The sequence below is a fragment of the Myotis lucifugus genome, unplaced genomic scaffold (assembly GCF_000147115.1).
Source record: "Myotis lucifugus unplaced genomic scaffold, Myoluc2.0 scaffold_92, whole genome shotgun sequence".
NCBI classification, from domain to species: Eukaryota; Metazoa; Chordata; class Mammalia; order Chiroptera; family Vespertilionidae; genus Myotis; species Myotis lucifugus.
Genome location: NW_005871140.1, coordinates 827,577 through 844,731, shown reverse-complemented (window position 1 = coordinate 844,731; position 17,155 = coordinate 827,577). Strand labels below are relative to the sequence as shown.

Below are 17,155 nucleotides of genomic sequence, written 5' to 3'. Positions count from 1 at the left end.
ATGTTCTGGCATTTCAAACAAATTACCTTCATGCATAGTTTTGACACTATGCCCTATGAAGTATGCATGCATGGTCAGTCCCTTGAAGGAATAATTTAATATTGGAAAGAGGGGAGTAAAGAAGAAACATTAGGGTTATGTTTGACTCCTGTGAAAATAGTGTATAAACAAACTGCTTATCAGGAATGATAAGCATTTATTTGCTTAAATAAATAATTCATGCACTAGGTCTGCAGGATATCTCTGCCAAGTAGACCTCCCTCAGAATATAAGCCACCACGTCCACATCTGACCCCATGTGGAAAGAGGCATGGAAGCCAGGCCTAAATCAAATTCCATTTCCACCACATGCTGGGGGTATGGGCTCTCTGAGCCTCAGCCATCCCCATGAACTGTGGCTAATTAGATTATTTACCTCATAGCTAATACATGTCAGCTATTATTTTTAACCATTTTAACACATCCAGCTTCCCAGAGCATCTTCCAAAATCCCCTCCATACATACCACCACCACCACCACCACCACCGATACTGAACTTATTTATAAGTACTATGTAGAAACACAGCCCTCGCTCCATTGCTTAGACTAAATATATTGCTGTTTCGAGTTTGCATATTTTCTGTAGGAATCAATGCTCAGTGAAAAAGGATGGAGGCAAACAAATATTCTCAAGGCCCTGATACTCGTGGAACCACAGAATTGAATGTTCCCATATAGGTGCATGCTATTGGCTTAAGTGATGTGGATATTTTCTGACCAGCCATATGGATCTTTTGTCATCTGAGATGTTAATATTTTCCTTGTATTTTATAGTAGCTCTGGAGCATGGCCAGTTTCTTAAATAGGGTCCACATGGCTCATTATGCACAGGGCCTGAAAACTGGCTTACTTGCGCTATTCAGATGAACAGGACACTCAGAAGAGTTGGGGGCTGGGGTAGGGCAGTGAGCAGGGGGACATAGTCCATTATTTTTGCTCCTGCATTAAGCTACAAACAACGATCACTTCCCTGTGCTTTACAGTAAGCAATTAAAAGAAATTATAGAGTTGGATGCAAAAATAACCCGAAAGACAACTGGATGTGTGGAACCACCAGTTTTCTCTATGTGTGCAGGTTAATCCTCGTTAATGCTCAGAACATTGAGTTTCTACAGAAAGAGTTGCGTGTCCACACATGTTCTGGCATCTACCCACACGCTCTGTATGCTATGACTGTGCATCCCAGAAGATGGGCTGTGCTATGTGCCTTTGCACTTCAGTGGAATTTAAAGAACTGATTCCTGAAAATGGTCTCATCAAGGTGAGCAACAGAGAGCTGATAGCCTTCTCTCGCTAATTTTACCTTTCCCCTAGGATTTCTTGATAGTCGTTTTTAAAAGGAATGTTATTCTTTTGTCTCTAGAAGCAACTTATCTTTCCCGTTTCTTCCTCCACCTATTTTCACCTATCTTTTGATATATAATTTCAGAGAGGAAGGAAGAAGGAGAGAGAAACATTGATTGGCTGCCTCCTACACACTCCCCACTGGGGATTGAGCCCACAACCCGGTCATGTGCCCTTGACTGGACTCGAACCTGGGACCCTTCAGTCCACAGGCTGATGCTCTATCCACTAAGCCAAACCAGCTAGGGCTCTTTTGCTTTTTTTAAATGTAATGTTCTGTGTCCTTCAGAGGGGGGCTTAAATCTAGAGAGGTCTCTTCATCAGTAAACATTATCCATCCCATTCTCGCATTAGCCCTGCTGAATTAATGATGCTAAAGCCTTCCAGTTGGGACCTTCCAGTTTGAACATACCTCTAATTATGTACAGATATTCTTTCTATAATGGGAATTGCTCAGGTAACTAATTAACCACAGCTATGGAACATTTCAGGAGCACCATCTGTGGAAAAACTGAGAAGGGCATGCCTTTCCCACAGCTCTGGGGTCCATTAAGGGTGTGTTTGTGTGGTGATGGTGTCTAGTGGGTGTTGGCTCACAGCTGTCACAGTTCCCATTGCATCTCATGGCAGGAACTCAGGATGTCCAGCAACACCCTAAAAGCAACCTGTTGATATAAAGTCGCCAATTCTGAAAACGAGATTGGAATGAGACAGACTAGTCTTAACTTTCTTTGTTTTGTGTTATTTATTTAATTGAGATCATTCTGGCACGTTCCCAATCTCCACATTGTGGCAATCTTCTTTTCTTCAAGGGGATCCCCTTTATCCTCTGGTCTCAAAGAGTTACTGCATGTTCTCCCCTGAGGGACAAGGAATACAATTGGGTCACCCTTGCATATTTTTTTTAGGTAACGAGCATGCTTATTCCTGGGTCCAGGAACTTTGAAGGCAGTGCTCTGCTCTGCTTTCACAACACCTCTTGGCGGTATAGGTGCGCCTTGTCTGTAATGTGGAGGGGACACCCCCTTATCTGTGTTGGCATCTGTACTATGTAGGACTTGAGGTGGAACCCAATAATACTTGGGGTACTGCCTGGGAAAATAGTGTTCTGTGTCATCGCAGCCCTGCCCACTTGCAAACGATTTAACAGCAACACTGCGAGGGTTCCCAGTCGGAGTCATTTGCATCTGTACTGGTGAGCTTGGTGACTTCTTGGTGCTTGGAAACTGGCTTGTCTTTGCAGTCCTTTGTGAAAAGCCTACTGGACCAGTTTCCAGTTCTGTTTATGGAACTATGCCCATAACTCCCTCATACAGTGTTCAACTCAAAAACGTTTATATTTTTCTTTGGAAATTTAGCTTTTTTTTTTCTTTTTACCATTTTGGGTACTTTAGTTTTGAGCCCAAATGTTGGAACCCAACTGAGAAATTGGGTTGCCTGTAGAGACTGGTTAGGGTTGGAGAGGGGATTTTGATGCTAGATATTTCCACTAATGTTTTTTAAGGTTTTATTGCTGTTGCTGTTGTTTTATTTTGTGAGTTTTCTTTTTCCTTTCTTTTTTAAAAAATTTCTTGGTACTTGGTATGAGATGAAGTTTCTCTGTTTTAGGACAAGTTTAGAACTAAAAGAATCTCCAATTGAATGGATGAGTCAGTTCTGCCTGGCTCTGTCTTCCCATTTCAGAACAGAGAGAACTTATAAGGTTCAGATACATTGGGCTACAATGTATGTGCCTGGAAATGTACCACCTGCTGTAGCTGGCGTGTAGTTTCTAGTGTGATTCTTATTGAGTGAGTGATGTTAGGCTGTGTAATTGATCAGGGAAGCCAGTTATGCTTGCGCTTGCCTTATAGCACTGAGATAAAAATTAGTGATTAAGTGGAAGGCCAGATTTAGATTAGTTAGTATTCTATAAATTCTCATTCATCCAATTACGTTTATAGGTATCTTGTACTTTATGGTATAAACACCATAGTGGAAAAGCCAGTTGACATAAAGGGAACCCTCATTTTACTTAGTACCATTACAAAAGCAAAAATGTTTTTTCTACATAATAAATGTTCCAATAAAACAAGTTGAACCAAGGAGGAAAGATGACAGATAAGCCTGTGGTATACTCAGCATGTACCACAGTACTTAAGGTTGACTTTAACTCTTTCATTTCCTTTCTCTTTATCATTTAGTCCAGTGCTTCTCAACTTTAATAGTATCTGAATCAATTTGAATATATGAATCTTGTCAAAATGCAGATTCTGATTTAGTGGATGGGATAGGTGGGGTGGAAGAAGGGAAGCTAAGATTCTGCGTTTCTCATAAACTCTGTGGTGGTGCTGCTGGCCCATGGACCACACTTTGAGAAGCAGGCTTTGTTTAATATTCATGCATGGAAGTTTGTCCATATGTACATTTCCTAAAACTTATTTCAAGCCCCATAAATTTCTCTTTTTGTCGTATTATTTTTAGTCACAAATTTGAATTGCATTAATACACTTAATTTATAAATGCAACACTCAAAAATTACCTGAAGTTTGAGACTTTAGGTTGCATAAAATAAACTCTTACTCGGAATTTTTCTAAAAATTGAAAGTCTGTATGATTCAATGCAATTAAAATGCCTGTGCAACAATGATGTCTGTAGCTCCCTATTCACTACTTCCAGAGTCATTGTTCTTTTATGGGAAATTTCCCCTGTGGTTTCACAGTAGCTGTAGACATCCACCCCTATCATTAAACGTGATGTATACTTGATAATTTTTCTAAATCTCACTGACACTTATGGAACCAGGTAGGTGGTATCTTCTAAATTAAAATTACAGTCTACCATGTATGGGAATTTGATAAGTAACCCATTGTTTTTGGCAATTTGGTAGTTAGAACATTGTTTAATCTGAACTTTACTTTAGTTCATTATAATAAATCCCACCTGAAATTCTAAAGAAAACAGAGAATCCTAATTAAAGAGGGCACACTTTTTTATTGAATGCTGACTGCCATTTGGTTCTTATAACCTACAAAATAGTGGTTCTAAAATATATTTTAAACAACATTTTTAGACAGCCTACTCATTTGATATGCAAGTGATTTGTATATATGCTCGATGCTAAGACTTCCTTATCATGGACTAGAGAGGTGCTCTGTTTGGGCAGTGTTTACCCTGAGGAAGAGGAGAAGATGGTGAGAACATGGATAGGACTGCCAGCTCTGGGTGGCTCTAGCTTTCAGGGATTATTCTTTAGTTACAGTGGAACAGTAGGTTTCCCAAGGAAGTAGTGATGGAGGAAGCACTTAGAGATCTTTGGATGGTGACAGCTGTGCCTGGGACTAGAATGCCAGGTGGGGTGTTCTCTGCCCTAACCTGGCCCTTGTTCCAGGCATTTACTATCCCTTATTCCAGAATTCATTCCATCATTACAGTTCACTTTACCCAATTTCTATGCTAATAGAGAATATGGCAGAGGTCCTCAAACTTTTTAAATAGGGGGCCAGTTCACTGTCCCTCAGACATTCCACACATGCACACTACGAGTCGGCTGCTAAGCAGGACAGGCAGCGGCGGCAAAAACACCCGGCGGGCCGGATAAATGTTTTCGGCGGGCCGCATGTGGCCCGCGGGCCGTAGTTTGAGGACCCCTGGTTAGTTTTACTTTTGGGTAAGGTAGATCTCTAACCAATAGAAAAATCCTCACTCTTTCAGGTATGGGGCAGGGAATACAGGGGGTTAATAGAGGACTAGAGGTAAAATGCTTTCTATTAAAGATGAATGGAAATTTATCTATCAAATTAATGATTCAGGGAAATATACTTTTTTTTTCATGGTAGTTACATGTATGTATCACTCTGGGTATGAACTGAGAACCAGCAGTGTCTCTGGCACTCTTAGTGAGGCTAAGAAATGTCTGCAAGTGTCCACACTGTGAGTGTACCAGGGAATCAGCAAGTACTCTGGTCTGCAGGACTGTTTTGTAGGAAGTGTAATTGGATACCATGGACATAACATTATGGTTAAAAACTACATTTTTAAAGGCACTTCCTTCAAAGCTTTGGAACAGCTGTATTATCAGACATCATTTACTAAAATATTTATTGGTTTCAATTGGCTGGTCATTCAGGTAAGTAGGTGAGCATCTATAATGATCATCAGCTCCTTCCTTCCCCGTCCCCCCCACCATTTTGGTTATGGATTTCAACTACCAATTATATTTTTTTGAGGAGTGTGAAGTGTTTTTCGGTTTTGTTTTGTTTGTTTCTGTTTTTTAGTCTTCTTAGCTAAATAATGTATACCTAATGGGAAAATACTACAGAAATAACTTAGAGGGATGGAAGGAACTAGTGCCTGTAGCTGAAGGCCTAGTTTTCCTTTGGAATCTGAGGTCCCGACCTTGTTCTATCAGGGGAACCACAGCGAGTAGAGGAGTTGATTAAAAACTCTGGTCCTTTTTTCCTCCGGTACGAAACAGGGATAATTATAGTTACCTATACCTCCAGGGTCCTATGACTCTTAATTACTTAATATTTGCAAAGTGTTTGGAGATCTTTGAATTAAAAGTGCTGAGCAGTGGAATCAAAGTTCAGTGTAATTATAATTGGAATGAAAGTTTATATTCCCGCCTTCCTTTCACATTCCAACATGCTGTCTTTTTGGCCAAGCCAAACAGTACTCATGATTACCACTTAGCCCACTTCTCTCTCTAACCATGTTTCTTTTTGTAACTCACTTCAGCCTAAAAATGAATGAATGAATGAATGAAGTTTAAAATCTATCCAGACCCTTAACCCCACCCCCACACTTAAGTAACTATTTAATATTTCTTTTTAAAGTTCAGTAGCCACTAGGAATAAAACCAATAAATTAATTCACCTCTTCCAGTCTATCATTCTTTTGGGTCCTCCTACGCATGGTGATGAACTGGGCTTCCTGAAGCATTCTGCTCAGAAACTCTCAGCAGTTCTTTTGTGCCTGTAAGGCAGGGGCCAAACTCTTTAACATCATCCTCAGAGCCTTCCAAAATCTGACAATCATTCACTCTTATCTCTCACTATTTCTATCCAGAACTCTTCTCTCCGGAAATGGACTGCATGCTTATCAACCTTCATGCTTTTAACCAAGCTGCAGTCCATCCACTGGCATCTTTTCTGGATATGCTTAAATCCTTTCCATCCCTTGCAGTCTTCTTCACAAAGCAGTCTTCATTCTCTAACAGGAAGTAACCTCTCTCTCTTTATAGAATTTTATCTATACTTGTCCTTGGTCGCTTCTACCTTTATATTTTAGTTCATTACATATATGTCCTAACTCCTCCCTAGACTATAAGACTTGAAAATTAGATTCCGTGTCTAATGAATGAACAAACAAAAGTAAGGCGAATATAGGCACATAGTTAAGCTGGACAAAAATTAAAGATTATATTGATTTGCAAGATTTAATTAAGGTGGTATTTTGATAGGTTTGCATTATGTGTGTAAGGAATTAAATTGATAATTTCTTCAACATTACCATTATCCTTATTGCTTATAGGACTAAGATGAGCATCCATATCTTTAGACTGTGTTTGATTACATGCTCATTGACAAAACTCAAAGGGACTGGGAACAAAGCTTTGCATTTTCTCCCGTATGCCGAATTATTGTTTGGTTTTCATTCTTAGCTTTTGCCATAGGAACTTGGTTCTAACATGTCAAATTTTTTGCAAAATATTTCTTTTAGAGGAAAATTGCATGCTCTAAAATTTCAGTCACTGAAGTAATCAAGCCTTAAAGTTGAAGGGTCTTAGAGGTTATGTATAATCCACTACTACAAAGTAGTGTCTACATGGTGCTGCCTTTAGAAAGTTGGGCCCCAGAATACACACAACTGCAGACAACTGTGTCTATATTGTATAAACTCGTTCTTTGACCACTCTTTGTAGCATAGCTTCTCTGTATTCCCTGCAGTTGAATATTCCAAAACTGCCAGCATGTCTTGATGGTAAAAGCTTGGGCAAGAAGACAGATGACCTATTAGCTTTGTGATACCTGACAGTTACTTAACCTTTCTGAACCATAATTGCCTCATCTGCATAATAGAGACAACAATACCTGTCCACTCTCCTTGTAAGAACCAAGGTAGATGATACTTGCGAATGTTCTCTAGTCTTTTAGACAAATACAAGGTATTCATATAGCAGGAGAGCATGCCGTCATGGGTAGTCAGCTAGTTGAATGTTTAAGACTTATGAGTCATATTTAAAACTAACCTTTATTCCTTCTGTATGGATTTACTTTTTAGCCCTATATACCTTATTTAATTTTTGAGAGTTGGTCTAAAAAAGACCTTCCTAGCATTTTAGAGATTTGGTTGACTTGATTGTGATTGTGCATTGTTGTAAATGTTGGAGCAGAATTACACGGCACCAATGAATTTATTATTTATAAACAGATATATAAACTCATGCTCTCCTTAGCAATATTGTGCAGCCTCTTTGCCTTTTATGTAATAAAGACTCATCTGAATGGCTAATACATAAAAATTATCTTAGAAGCTCTTAAACTTTTATCATTTTTAATGCAGTATATGAAATTATTGAAGAGGTCAGTTTTAAAAAAGGAAGTTAAAAGACTGAAAATTCCCCATTTTACTATTATGATTATTCCTGAGTACTGTCCAAGTCTGCTATTGATGTCAGAAACACTGCTACACATGAAGTAGTAGGGACAGTTAGTATGCTGTAGTGTTATTTGCTTAATTATTCAAGTAAGATTTTACCCTATTAGAGAAACTCCAGCAATTGCTCATGGGTGATAATCCATCAAATTTCTTAGAGCTTATAATTTGGGTTTAGCACAGCCTATGCTTGATCTAATGATTTCAGTGAGTTCACTGATGCCTTCCAAAGGACATCATGAAATGATGTCAGAACTGTCTTTTCTCGTGGTTTAATGAGCTCATCAGTACGTTTTTGCTGGACACTATTACATTATTCTGTGTTAAGCTGATGGGAGATCAGACATGATCCATTCCCTCGGAGAACTTATCATTCAACTAAAGACTGAGCTGATGGGAGATCAGACATGATCCATTCCCTCGGAGAACTTATCATTCAACTAAAGACTGACCGTCATTGGCAAATACATTCACAATGAACAAATGAGTAGGGAATGAAGTGCTGAATGAGATGTAATGTGGAATTTCTGGGTCATGAAGGATAAGCAGGATTTAGTTACACAGAGAGAAAGGAGTTTGCCAAGAGAATGGAACAAGTCACTTACAGGCAATAATGTGTATGGGGCTCCCAGGACTTTGGCCTGATCAGAACAGCAGAGATGAAACAATTAGTAATATACGAAGTTAGCTAAATAGGGTGAGGTCAATTTTGAATACCAGATAAAAGAGACTAGATTTGATCTGGTAGAGGGGAAAAGAAAACCGATTGTAAGTTTTTGTGTAAGAGAATGATAAGATGAGCATGGTTATTCAGGCAGTGGTTATTAGAGTTGAATGGAATAGGAAGGATGTCGAGTACATCAGAGGAACATTGCAGTCACACAATGAGATGGTGAGGGCTGAGCCAAGAAGGTGGCTGTGGGCTGGAGAGAGAGGGGTGGACAGGAGAAGTGTTTTAAAGGGAAAATGAGCAGGACTTCTCCACTGACCAGATTTGAAGGCTGTACAAGAAATGTATTGTCAAACATGATTTCAAGATTTCCAGCCTGTGGCTCGGTGGTCCAAAGTATCTAGAAACTATTGTCAGAAACAGAAAAGTTAGGAAGTTACATTGTTCTGACAAAAAGTGTGGGTTTGTTGTCAGGTACACCTGACTTCAAGGCTTGTGAGTAGGCAGTTAGCATTGAAGAAGTGTCACTCATGGAGGCCTGGGGATGGATTTTTTCACCAGGTGATTAATTACTAAATCTATGCAGATGTTCTGCTTTGAGGTATGTCTGTGTTAGGCTTCAGGATGAAAGCCAAGTAATATTTATTCAGATGCTATTTGTCCCTCTGATATTTGCTTGTGGAACTGATGAGAAAATGATATATAAAGAACTAACCATTTTTTCAACCAAAAAAATAAAGCTAAATGAGACCAATGAAAGGCAGGATAAACTTCTTTAAGGCTGGTATAAAAAGGGTATCATTAAAAGATTCATTATCAAAAATAACCTTAAGAAAAGACTTGTTACTATGTTAGTGGTAATAAAACAATTTTTCAAATCTGTAGGTAAGATGCCTCAGTACTTTGGGCCATTTAAGCAGTTAGTGTGGACACTTAATATTAAAGTTACTCTGCAAAATGGTTACCATCAATAAATCAACAGACAACAAGTTCTGGTGAGGATGTGGAGAAAAGGGAACCCTAGTACACTGCTGGTGGGAATGCAGACTGGTACAGATATTATGGAAAACAGTATGGAGTTTCCTCAAAAAATTAAATGTGGAACTGCCATTTGACCCAGTGCTTCCACTTCTAGGAATATATCCTACGAAACCCAAAACGTCAATCAGAAAGAATGTGTGCACCCCTATGTTCATAGCAGTGCAATTTACAATAGCTAAGATCTGGAAACAGCCCAAGTGCTCATCTGTAGATGAGTGGATAAAAAAGCTGTGGTACTTTATACCCTGGAATACTATGCACAAGTAAAAAAGAATGATCTCTTACCCTTTGAGACAGCATGGAGGGACCTGGAGAGTATTATGCTAAGCGAAATAAGCCAGACAGAGAAAGACAAGTATCACATGATCTCACTCATATGCGGAATCTAATGAACAAAATAAACTGATGAACAAAATAGATCCTGAGACATGGAAGCATGGAACAGACTGAGGAATCTCAGAGGGAAGGCAGAGATGGGTAGGGTGAGAAGAGATCAGCCAAAGAACTTGTATGCATAAATGCATAACCCATGGACATAGACAATAGGGTGGTGAAGGCCTAGGTGGGTGGGGAGGGCTAGAAGGGGCCAATGGGGGAGAGGGGAAGAAGAACATATGTAATACTTCCAACAATAAAGATTTTAAAAAAAAGAAACTCTGCTTCGTTCGCTCTAAGATGCACTTTTTCTTTAGCATCTCTGAATTTGGATTGTGTCTTACAGCTGATGTCATTTTATTGTTCTTGTTGGCTATGCAGCAGTCACAATATAATTGCCATTGCCTGAGCCAATTTATTTTGCTTAATTTTATTACATACATACAAAAATTACATATGATAAATCTATCCAAATAAGTATAACTCTTTTGAGTAAATATACAGTAATAGTTCTAAGTGATAAAATAAACAGCAGTTTTATTGGCTGCATTTTTAATTTCTTAGTGGTACACAAAATGGTATATTTTACAATGATAATATCTTAGATTTAATGAAATATAATATTAAAAGAGAGCTGATCACCGCAAATCTCTACCAGTGTGCTAGAGATGGCTGGAGTGTATTCTAAATTTGCATCCTTTCACCGACCTACATTAGAGGTGTCCCTTGGGTTATTTTCATTTGGACTGGGAACATTAGGAGGAAGGATTTTCATTCAATGGTGTAAGTACCGCCTGCCAGGAATAGAAACCTCCTTGGAGGATCCATTTCTTTGATGGTACAGAATCCAGAACATTCACAAAAGTCCAGGTATTAGCAGAATGGACATCTGTGTTTTACTCAAACCAGTGCACCCTTCCTAACCTCAGACCAGTGTGCGCTGCAAGCAGTGCTGAGCAGGCTTGTTCTTCGTGCGAAGGGAGAATGAATCTACGAGGGAGTTGGTTGGTGTTTGGGGATGATAATAAAGTCTGTTGGGGGTAGCAAATGTGATCTCTTGTAAAAGTGGAGAGCAGAAGCATTTGTTTCTCAAGGCCAGAGTTTTCAGCCATCTCTGCAGTGTGACATATTGACGAGGCAGGTTGCCTTTCCAGTCAGTGACACTTCATGGACAGGAAAATGATCCCTTTTCCTACTGATTGGCACATGTGTGTCCTCTTGTAAGTCCATGCTCCAGAACTGAACGCAGGGATAAAGTTAGAGTGTCTGGGCTTCTCTTACTGCTGAGGGACCCGATGCTTCAGGTAAGTGGCTCTGAAGTCCTTCACCATCTGACGGTCACCTTGGGTTGGTCTGTAGGTATGTTTCATTTTGCTTGTTCATCCATTCTAATTGGCCTCCCAGAGCATGCGTGTAGAAGTAGAGCCAAATTTAGAGGATAGCAACCCTCTGGCAAACAGGAAAAGATTAATTTCGTGGTGTGCTGTTAAGGGACTTCCCAGGAAACTTCAAAAGCACAGAAAGAAGCTCTGGCTGCCTATTCCAAAAACGTGCAAAATGCCACTCAGCTTTTTAAAGGTATGACAAACTCAGGGTGCACAGATGCGGCGAGCGTGTGCACACACACACACACACACACACACACACAGGACCACATTTCCAATAAAAGAGAAGCTGCACTCTCTTAGATGGGTTCTGTCTATAAGCCTGAGAAACCCAGGGGTGAGGGGTTCCAAGAGTTCTGGAAATAAATGTGGAGCCGCCTATGGGAGTCATTTGAATGGACTTCGGTGCCTTTTTGATCCTGACTTTTCCAGTTTTCTCTTAAGCAGACACTGTTTTCATGATATCAGCCTTAGGCATAGACACATCATTAAAATCAATGTGTTGAAAATGATTTCTGTTTGGAAATAAGCAAAACGTTTTCAGTTCTGACCACCCAGGTGCAGTAGGAAAACCCTGGAGCTGGGGTTGGGGGCCCTCATTCTACTGTAATCTTTCTTCATGACATGAGACAAATCCTCTGTGGCCTTTGGTCTCCTTATTTGTAAAACAGGATGCTGGATCTTCTTTGCTGTAATAGATTATTATGGGAGAAAAAACGTCAATGAGAAGCCCCCTTAAAACTCCCTGACTTCTGTTTTATTGTGCTATTCATGCCTAGTTATCACATAGCAACAAAGGCCCACTCAGACCCCCCAGGCCACACACTCCTGCAAGAGGACCCTGTTGCTAACTTGGAAAAAAAAAAAGTACTATTACACTTACAGTTGTTGCTTAGTAACATTTCTGATGTTGTGTTCCTTGTGACAGCCTGAGCAGAGATCATTAAAAATTTAACTCCCAGAGCTTCTAAAGTGAGAGGAGGAAGGCGGAAAACTTGAAGCCACAATCTTTTTCACTTGCTTGGACGCCACCAAATCTCGGGGTTAGATGCTAAACCTCAGAGAAAACACTGCACGCCTCTGGTTTATATTAAACCACGTACAGCACACTCCTGACATTAACTTGTGTCTGGTGCAGCTGGAGTTTATCACCGATCCATAAAAAAAAAACCAAACCTTGACCCTGCAGAATGGCCTGGAATGACAATCAGATGGGCTGCATCGTATCCCTCTGCCAAAAAAAGCCCTAACCACTTTCATGCCCTGTTTCTGCTTTCTCCCCACAGTTCCACCAGGTGAGAAGAGTGATGACCATCCTTTTCCTTACTATGGTTATTTCATACTTCGGTTGCATGAAGGCTGCCCCCATGAAAGAAGCGAACGTCCGAGGACAAGGCAGCTTGGCCTACCCAGGTGTGCGGACCCATGGGACTCTGGACAGCGTGAATGGGCCCAAGGCAGGTTCCAGAGGCCTGACGTCTTTGGCTGACACTTTCGAGCACGTGATCGAAGAGCTGCTGGATGAGGACCCGAAAGCCCGGCCCCAGGAAGAAAACAATAAGGACGCGGACTTGTACACGTCCAGGGTGATGCTCAGTAGTCAAGTGCCTTTGGAGCCGCCTCTTCTCTTTCTGCTCGAGGAATACAAAAATTACCTGGATGCTGCAAACATGTCCATGAGGGTCCGGCGCCACTCCGACCCGGCCCGCCGCGGGGAGCTGAGCGTGTGCGACAGCATTAGCGAGTGGGTCACGGCCGCGGATAAAAAGACTGCAGTGGACATGTCGGGCGGGACGGTCACGGTCCTGGAAAAAGTCCCTGTCTCGAAAGGCCAGCTGAAGCAGTACTTCTACGAGACCAAGTGCAATCCCATGGGTTACACAAAGGAGGGCTGCAGGGGCATAGACAAGAGGCATTGGAACTCCCAGTGCCGAACTACCCAGTCGTACGTGCGGGCCCTCACCATGGATAGCAAAAAGCGCATTGGCTGGCGATTCATAAGGATAGACACTTCCTGTGTATGTACACTGACCATTAAAAGGGGAAGATAGTGGCTTTATGTTGTATAGATTATATTGAGACAAAAAATTATCTATTTGTATATATACATAACAGGGTAAATTATTCAGTTAAGAAAAAAATAATTTTATGAACTGCATGTATAAATGAAGTTTATACAGTACAGTGGTTCTACAATCTATTTATTGGACATACCCATGACCAGAAGGGAAACAGTCATTTTGCGCACAACTTTTCAAAGTCTGCATTACATTCCTCGATCATGTTGTGGTTTGTTGCCGTTGCCAAGAATTGAAAAACGTAAAAAGTTTTAAAAAGATAATAATAAATTGCATGCTGCTTTAATTGTGAATTGATAATAAACTGTCCTCTTTCAGAAAACAGACAAAAAAAACACACAAACAAAACAAAAACCGACAACAAAAATTTGAACCAAAACATTCCGTTTACATTTTAGACAGTAAGTATCTTCATTCTTGTTAGTACTCTGTTTTACTGCTTTTAAAATTCTGATAGCATTGGAATTAAAACAATGTCAAGGTGCTGTTGTCATCGCTTTACTGGCTTAGGGGATGGGGAATGGGAGGGGTCTATTTTTGTTTGTTTTGTGTTTTTTTTGTTTGTTAGTTTTTGTTTTTGTTTTTAAGTTCCCACAGGGAGTAGGGATGGGGAAAGAACCCCTTCAATATATATTCTGGTTGATAAAAGACTCATTTTTATGTTGTAGAGATGTTTGCAAAATCAATCAGATGACTAGAAAGTGAATAAAAATTAAGGCAACTGAACGAAGTGCTCACTCCAGTTCCCACAGTGCACCTCCTAGGCTCTCACTCACCCTTTGGGCCTTGGTCACAGGGAAAGCTTGTTTTGTTGCAAAGACCTACATTAACTTAGAGCACATTCTCTCCCCCGCCACTCCCTCTTTGGTCCCTTCTTGTTTTCTCTTAAGGAAGAAAAATCAGTTCCGTGCTCTGAAATAGTTTACCACTGCTGTGAATGTTTGAACAAATGTCACATCGTGGCACTCATAAGCATGGAGAATAGTGACTTTCTTTCTTTCTTTCTTTCTTTCTTTCTTTCTTTCTTTCTTTCTTTCTTTCTTTCTTTCTCTCTCTCTCTCTCTCTCTCTCTCTCTCTCTCTCTCTCTTTCTTTCTTTCTTTTTTAGATGAGAAAAAGAACAAAACTTAAAGACAAAGATTTTTTTTAATAAGAGGTAAACAATTTGGGTAAATCATTGTAAGGCTTAAAAGAAAAATCATGGTAAGGCTTAAAAATGTCTTGCGAGCAAAAGGTGGAGTTCTGTATGGACCCAGAGACACCTAGATCAGAACAGGTGCCCACACGGCCAGTGAAATGAGACTGAACATTGGCCATATGGTGGCTGTGTGGAGCTGACGTATTTTCGGGCGGCGCAGGAGGAATTTCTGAGTGGCCATCCTGAGGTCTAGGTGGGGGTGGGGAATGGTACTTGAGACATTCCAAAAGGGAGGCCTCTGAAGGACCCTTCAGAGGTGGCTCTGGAATGACACGTGTTAAGTTGCTTTGGACCTCCCGCTTTAAGTGCCTACATTACCTAACTGTGCTAAGAGGTTCTCTCTGGAGGACCATGCTCAAGCCGACTTAAGGCCCTCCACCCCTGGATAATTGCATAAAGCTGGCTTAGCCTGGAGCAGGCTCAGAACCAAGTGCGACATTGTGATGGTGAGACCTACGCTATGAGATACAACGCGTTAGCTACCTGAGCACTGACAGCTTTTAAATTAGACTTGAGGAAACCAGGGTTTTGTCTTTTGAGAACTTTGGGGAAGGGGGAAGGGAACAGGAAAAGACCCCAAAAACTCAGGTTGAATGATCAAGGCTACCAATAGAAAATCTTGTCCAGAGACAAGGCTTTGGGAAGGTATCTGCACAGCTAGGACACCAAACACTCGAAGGTGCCTTGTTCAATGGAAGAGGCCAGGACAGAACTGGCAGAGTTTTGCTCCCCAGTGAAGGCCACAGCCACTTCCTGCCCATCCTGTCTGTTCACGGAGAGAGTCCCTGCCTCACCTCTGCCATCTTGGGTTAGGAGAAGTCAAGTTGGGAGCCTGGAATGGTGGTCCAGGCAAAAATGGACTCCAGTGAAAGTTAGGGCTAAGCCTATTGTCCCTTTCAGCCCACTGTCCAAATCTGAGAGTGTCCTGAACCAGTGTTCTTGAGTATCAAAAAACCTCAAGACATTGCTGTCTCGTAGTAAGGTGAGGGATAAGCTAAAGGGGACGTCCACCATGACCCAGGGAATGAAGATACTATCAGCAAATAATTTCCCTTTGTTCAGTCTTTCATTTAGAATGAGCCTATCTTTTACAGTACCATCTGAATACCTGTCATTGAAGGAAGCATTTCTATAGCATAGGTTTGTTTTGCACTGTTTGAAAATACTGTCTTTGTAATTATTTTGAACATGCAATGAATATGTGGAATACCCGCTGTATGTTAACTTTTTGCAGCTCCGTTTTGAGGGATGAAATTATTTTAAAAAAACAAAACACAAAAAAGAAAAAGAAAAGAGTCCCCATCACAATCTCCAAGAGCTCAAAGGGCAGGTCTGCTGAGTGGTTGAATAAGAGACATTCAGCAATTGTGTGGTCAGTGGCTCTCTCTTACCCAATAAATTACATCACAGTCACGCTTGGTGGTTTCCGTTGACCTAAGATTTATTTTGTTAAGATCGTTCTCTGTTGCTGTTCATTTTTGTTCTGTTCCGTTTTGTTTTGTTTTAAAGTCTTGCTGTGGTCTCTTTGTGGCAGAAGTGTTTCATGCATGGCAGCGGGCCTGTTGCTTTTTTATGGTGATTCCCATTGAAAATGTAAGTAAATGTCTGTGGCCTTGTTCTCTCTATGGTAAAGATATTATTCACCATGTAAAACAAACAAAAAATATTTATTGTATTTTAGTATATTTATATAATTATGTTATTGAAAAAAATTGGCATTAAAACTTAACGGCATCAGAAGCCTATTGTAAATACAAGTTCTATTTAAGTGTACTAATTAACATATAATATATGTTTTAAATATAGAATTTTTAATGTTTTTAAATATATTTTCAAAGTACATAAAATCTGGGGGTTCTGGGTTTTTTCTCTTCACTATAAAACAAACATGAAAACGTGATTTATTATAAATACGTGTGTTCCTTGCTTTAAGACCAACCTGACTGGTTTTAGCAGTTGCACAAGCCCTCCAGAGAGGATGCTTACTTCAAAGCATGGGAGGCCAATCCTGCAGCCTGAGCTTCCAAGAAGCTCGAGGATTGGGCCTGTCTTCCACAGTGGAAGGCGGGAGTGTCATTTTCTAGGACACTTGAAAACCTTCCCCTTTGAAGTGATATACTTTCATCAAGTACCAACTATGTATCCTAGCAACATCAGGATCCAGGGCTGGCTGGCTCTATTTGATTATAAAATAACTGTTAAAAAAAATCAAAGTAGGTTTACTTAGGGATAATGAGAATAAATTGGCCCAAATTTAGAAAGTCAATGACTGGGGGGAAAAAATAAAATTCAATATTTAGAGGCGGGTCATGTACCCTCGGTTTGGAGACGGTGCCATTTGCATTATGTGTTTGTATCCGTTGCACTGATTTAATTTTTGTACAT

At 40.4% G+C, this 17,155-nt stretch overlaps 1 protein-coding gene across 3 annotated transcripts in view; it reads left to right on the top strand.

The window, feature by feature from the left end:
- BDNF (brain derived neurotrophic factor) overlaps positions 1-14,058 on the top strand; it is a 56,194-nt gene extending 42,136 nt beyond the window's left edge. For all 3 annotated transcript variants that reach the window (XM_023756374.1, XM_023756376.1, XM_023756375.1), the window contains exon 2: positions 12,782-14,058. In XM_023756374.1, the coding sequence (XP_023612142.1) occupies positions 12,782-13,546 (765 nt within the window). In that variant the 3' untranslated portion in view covers positions 13,547-14,058. The remainder of the gene's footprint in view (positions 1-12,781) is intronic.
- The last annotated feature ends 3,097 nt before the right edge of the window (positions 14,059-17,155 follow it).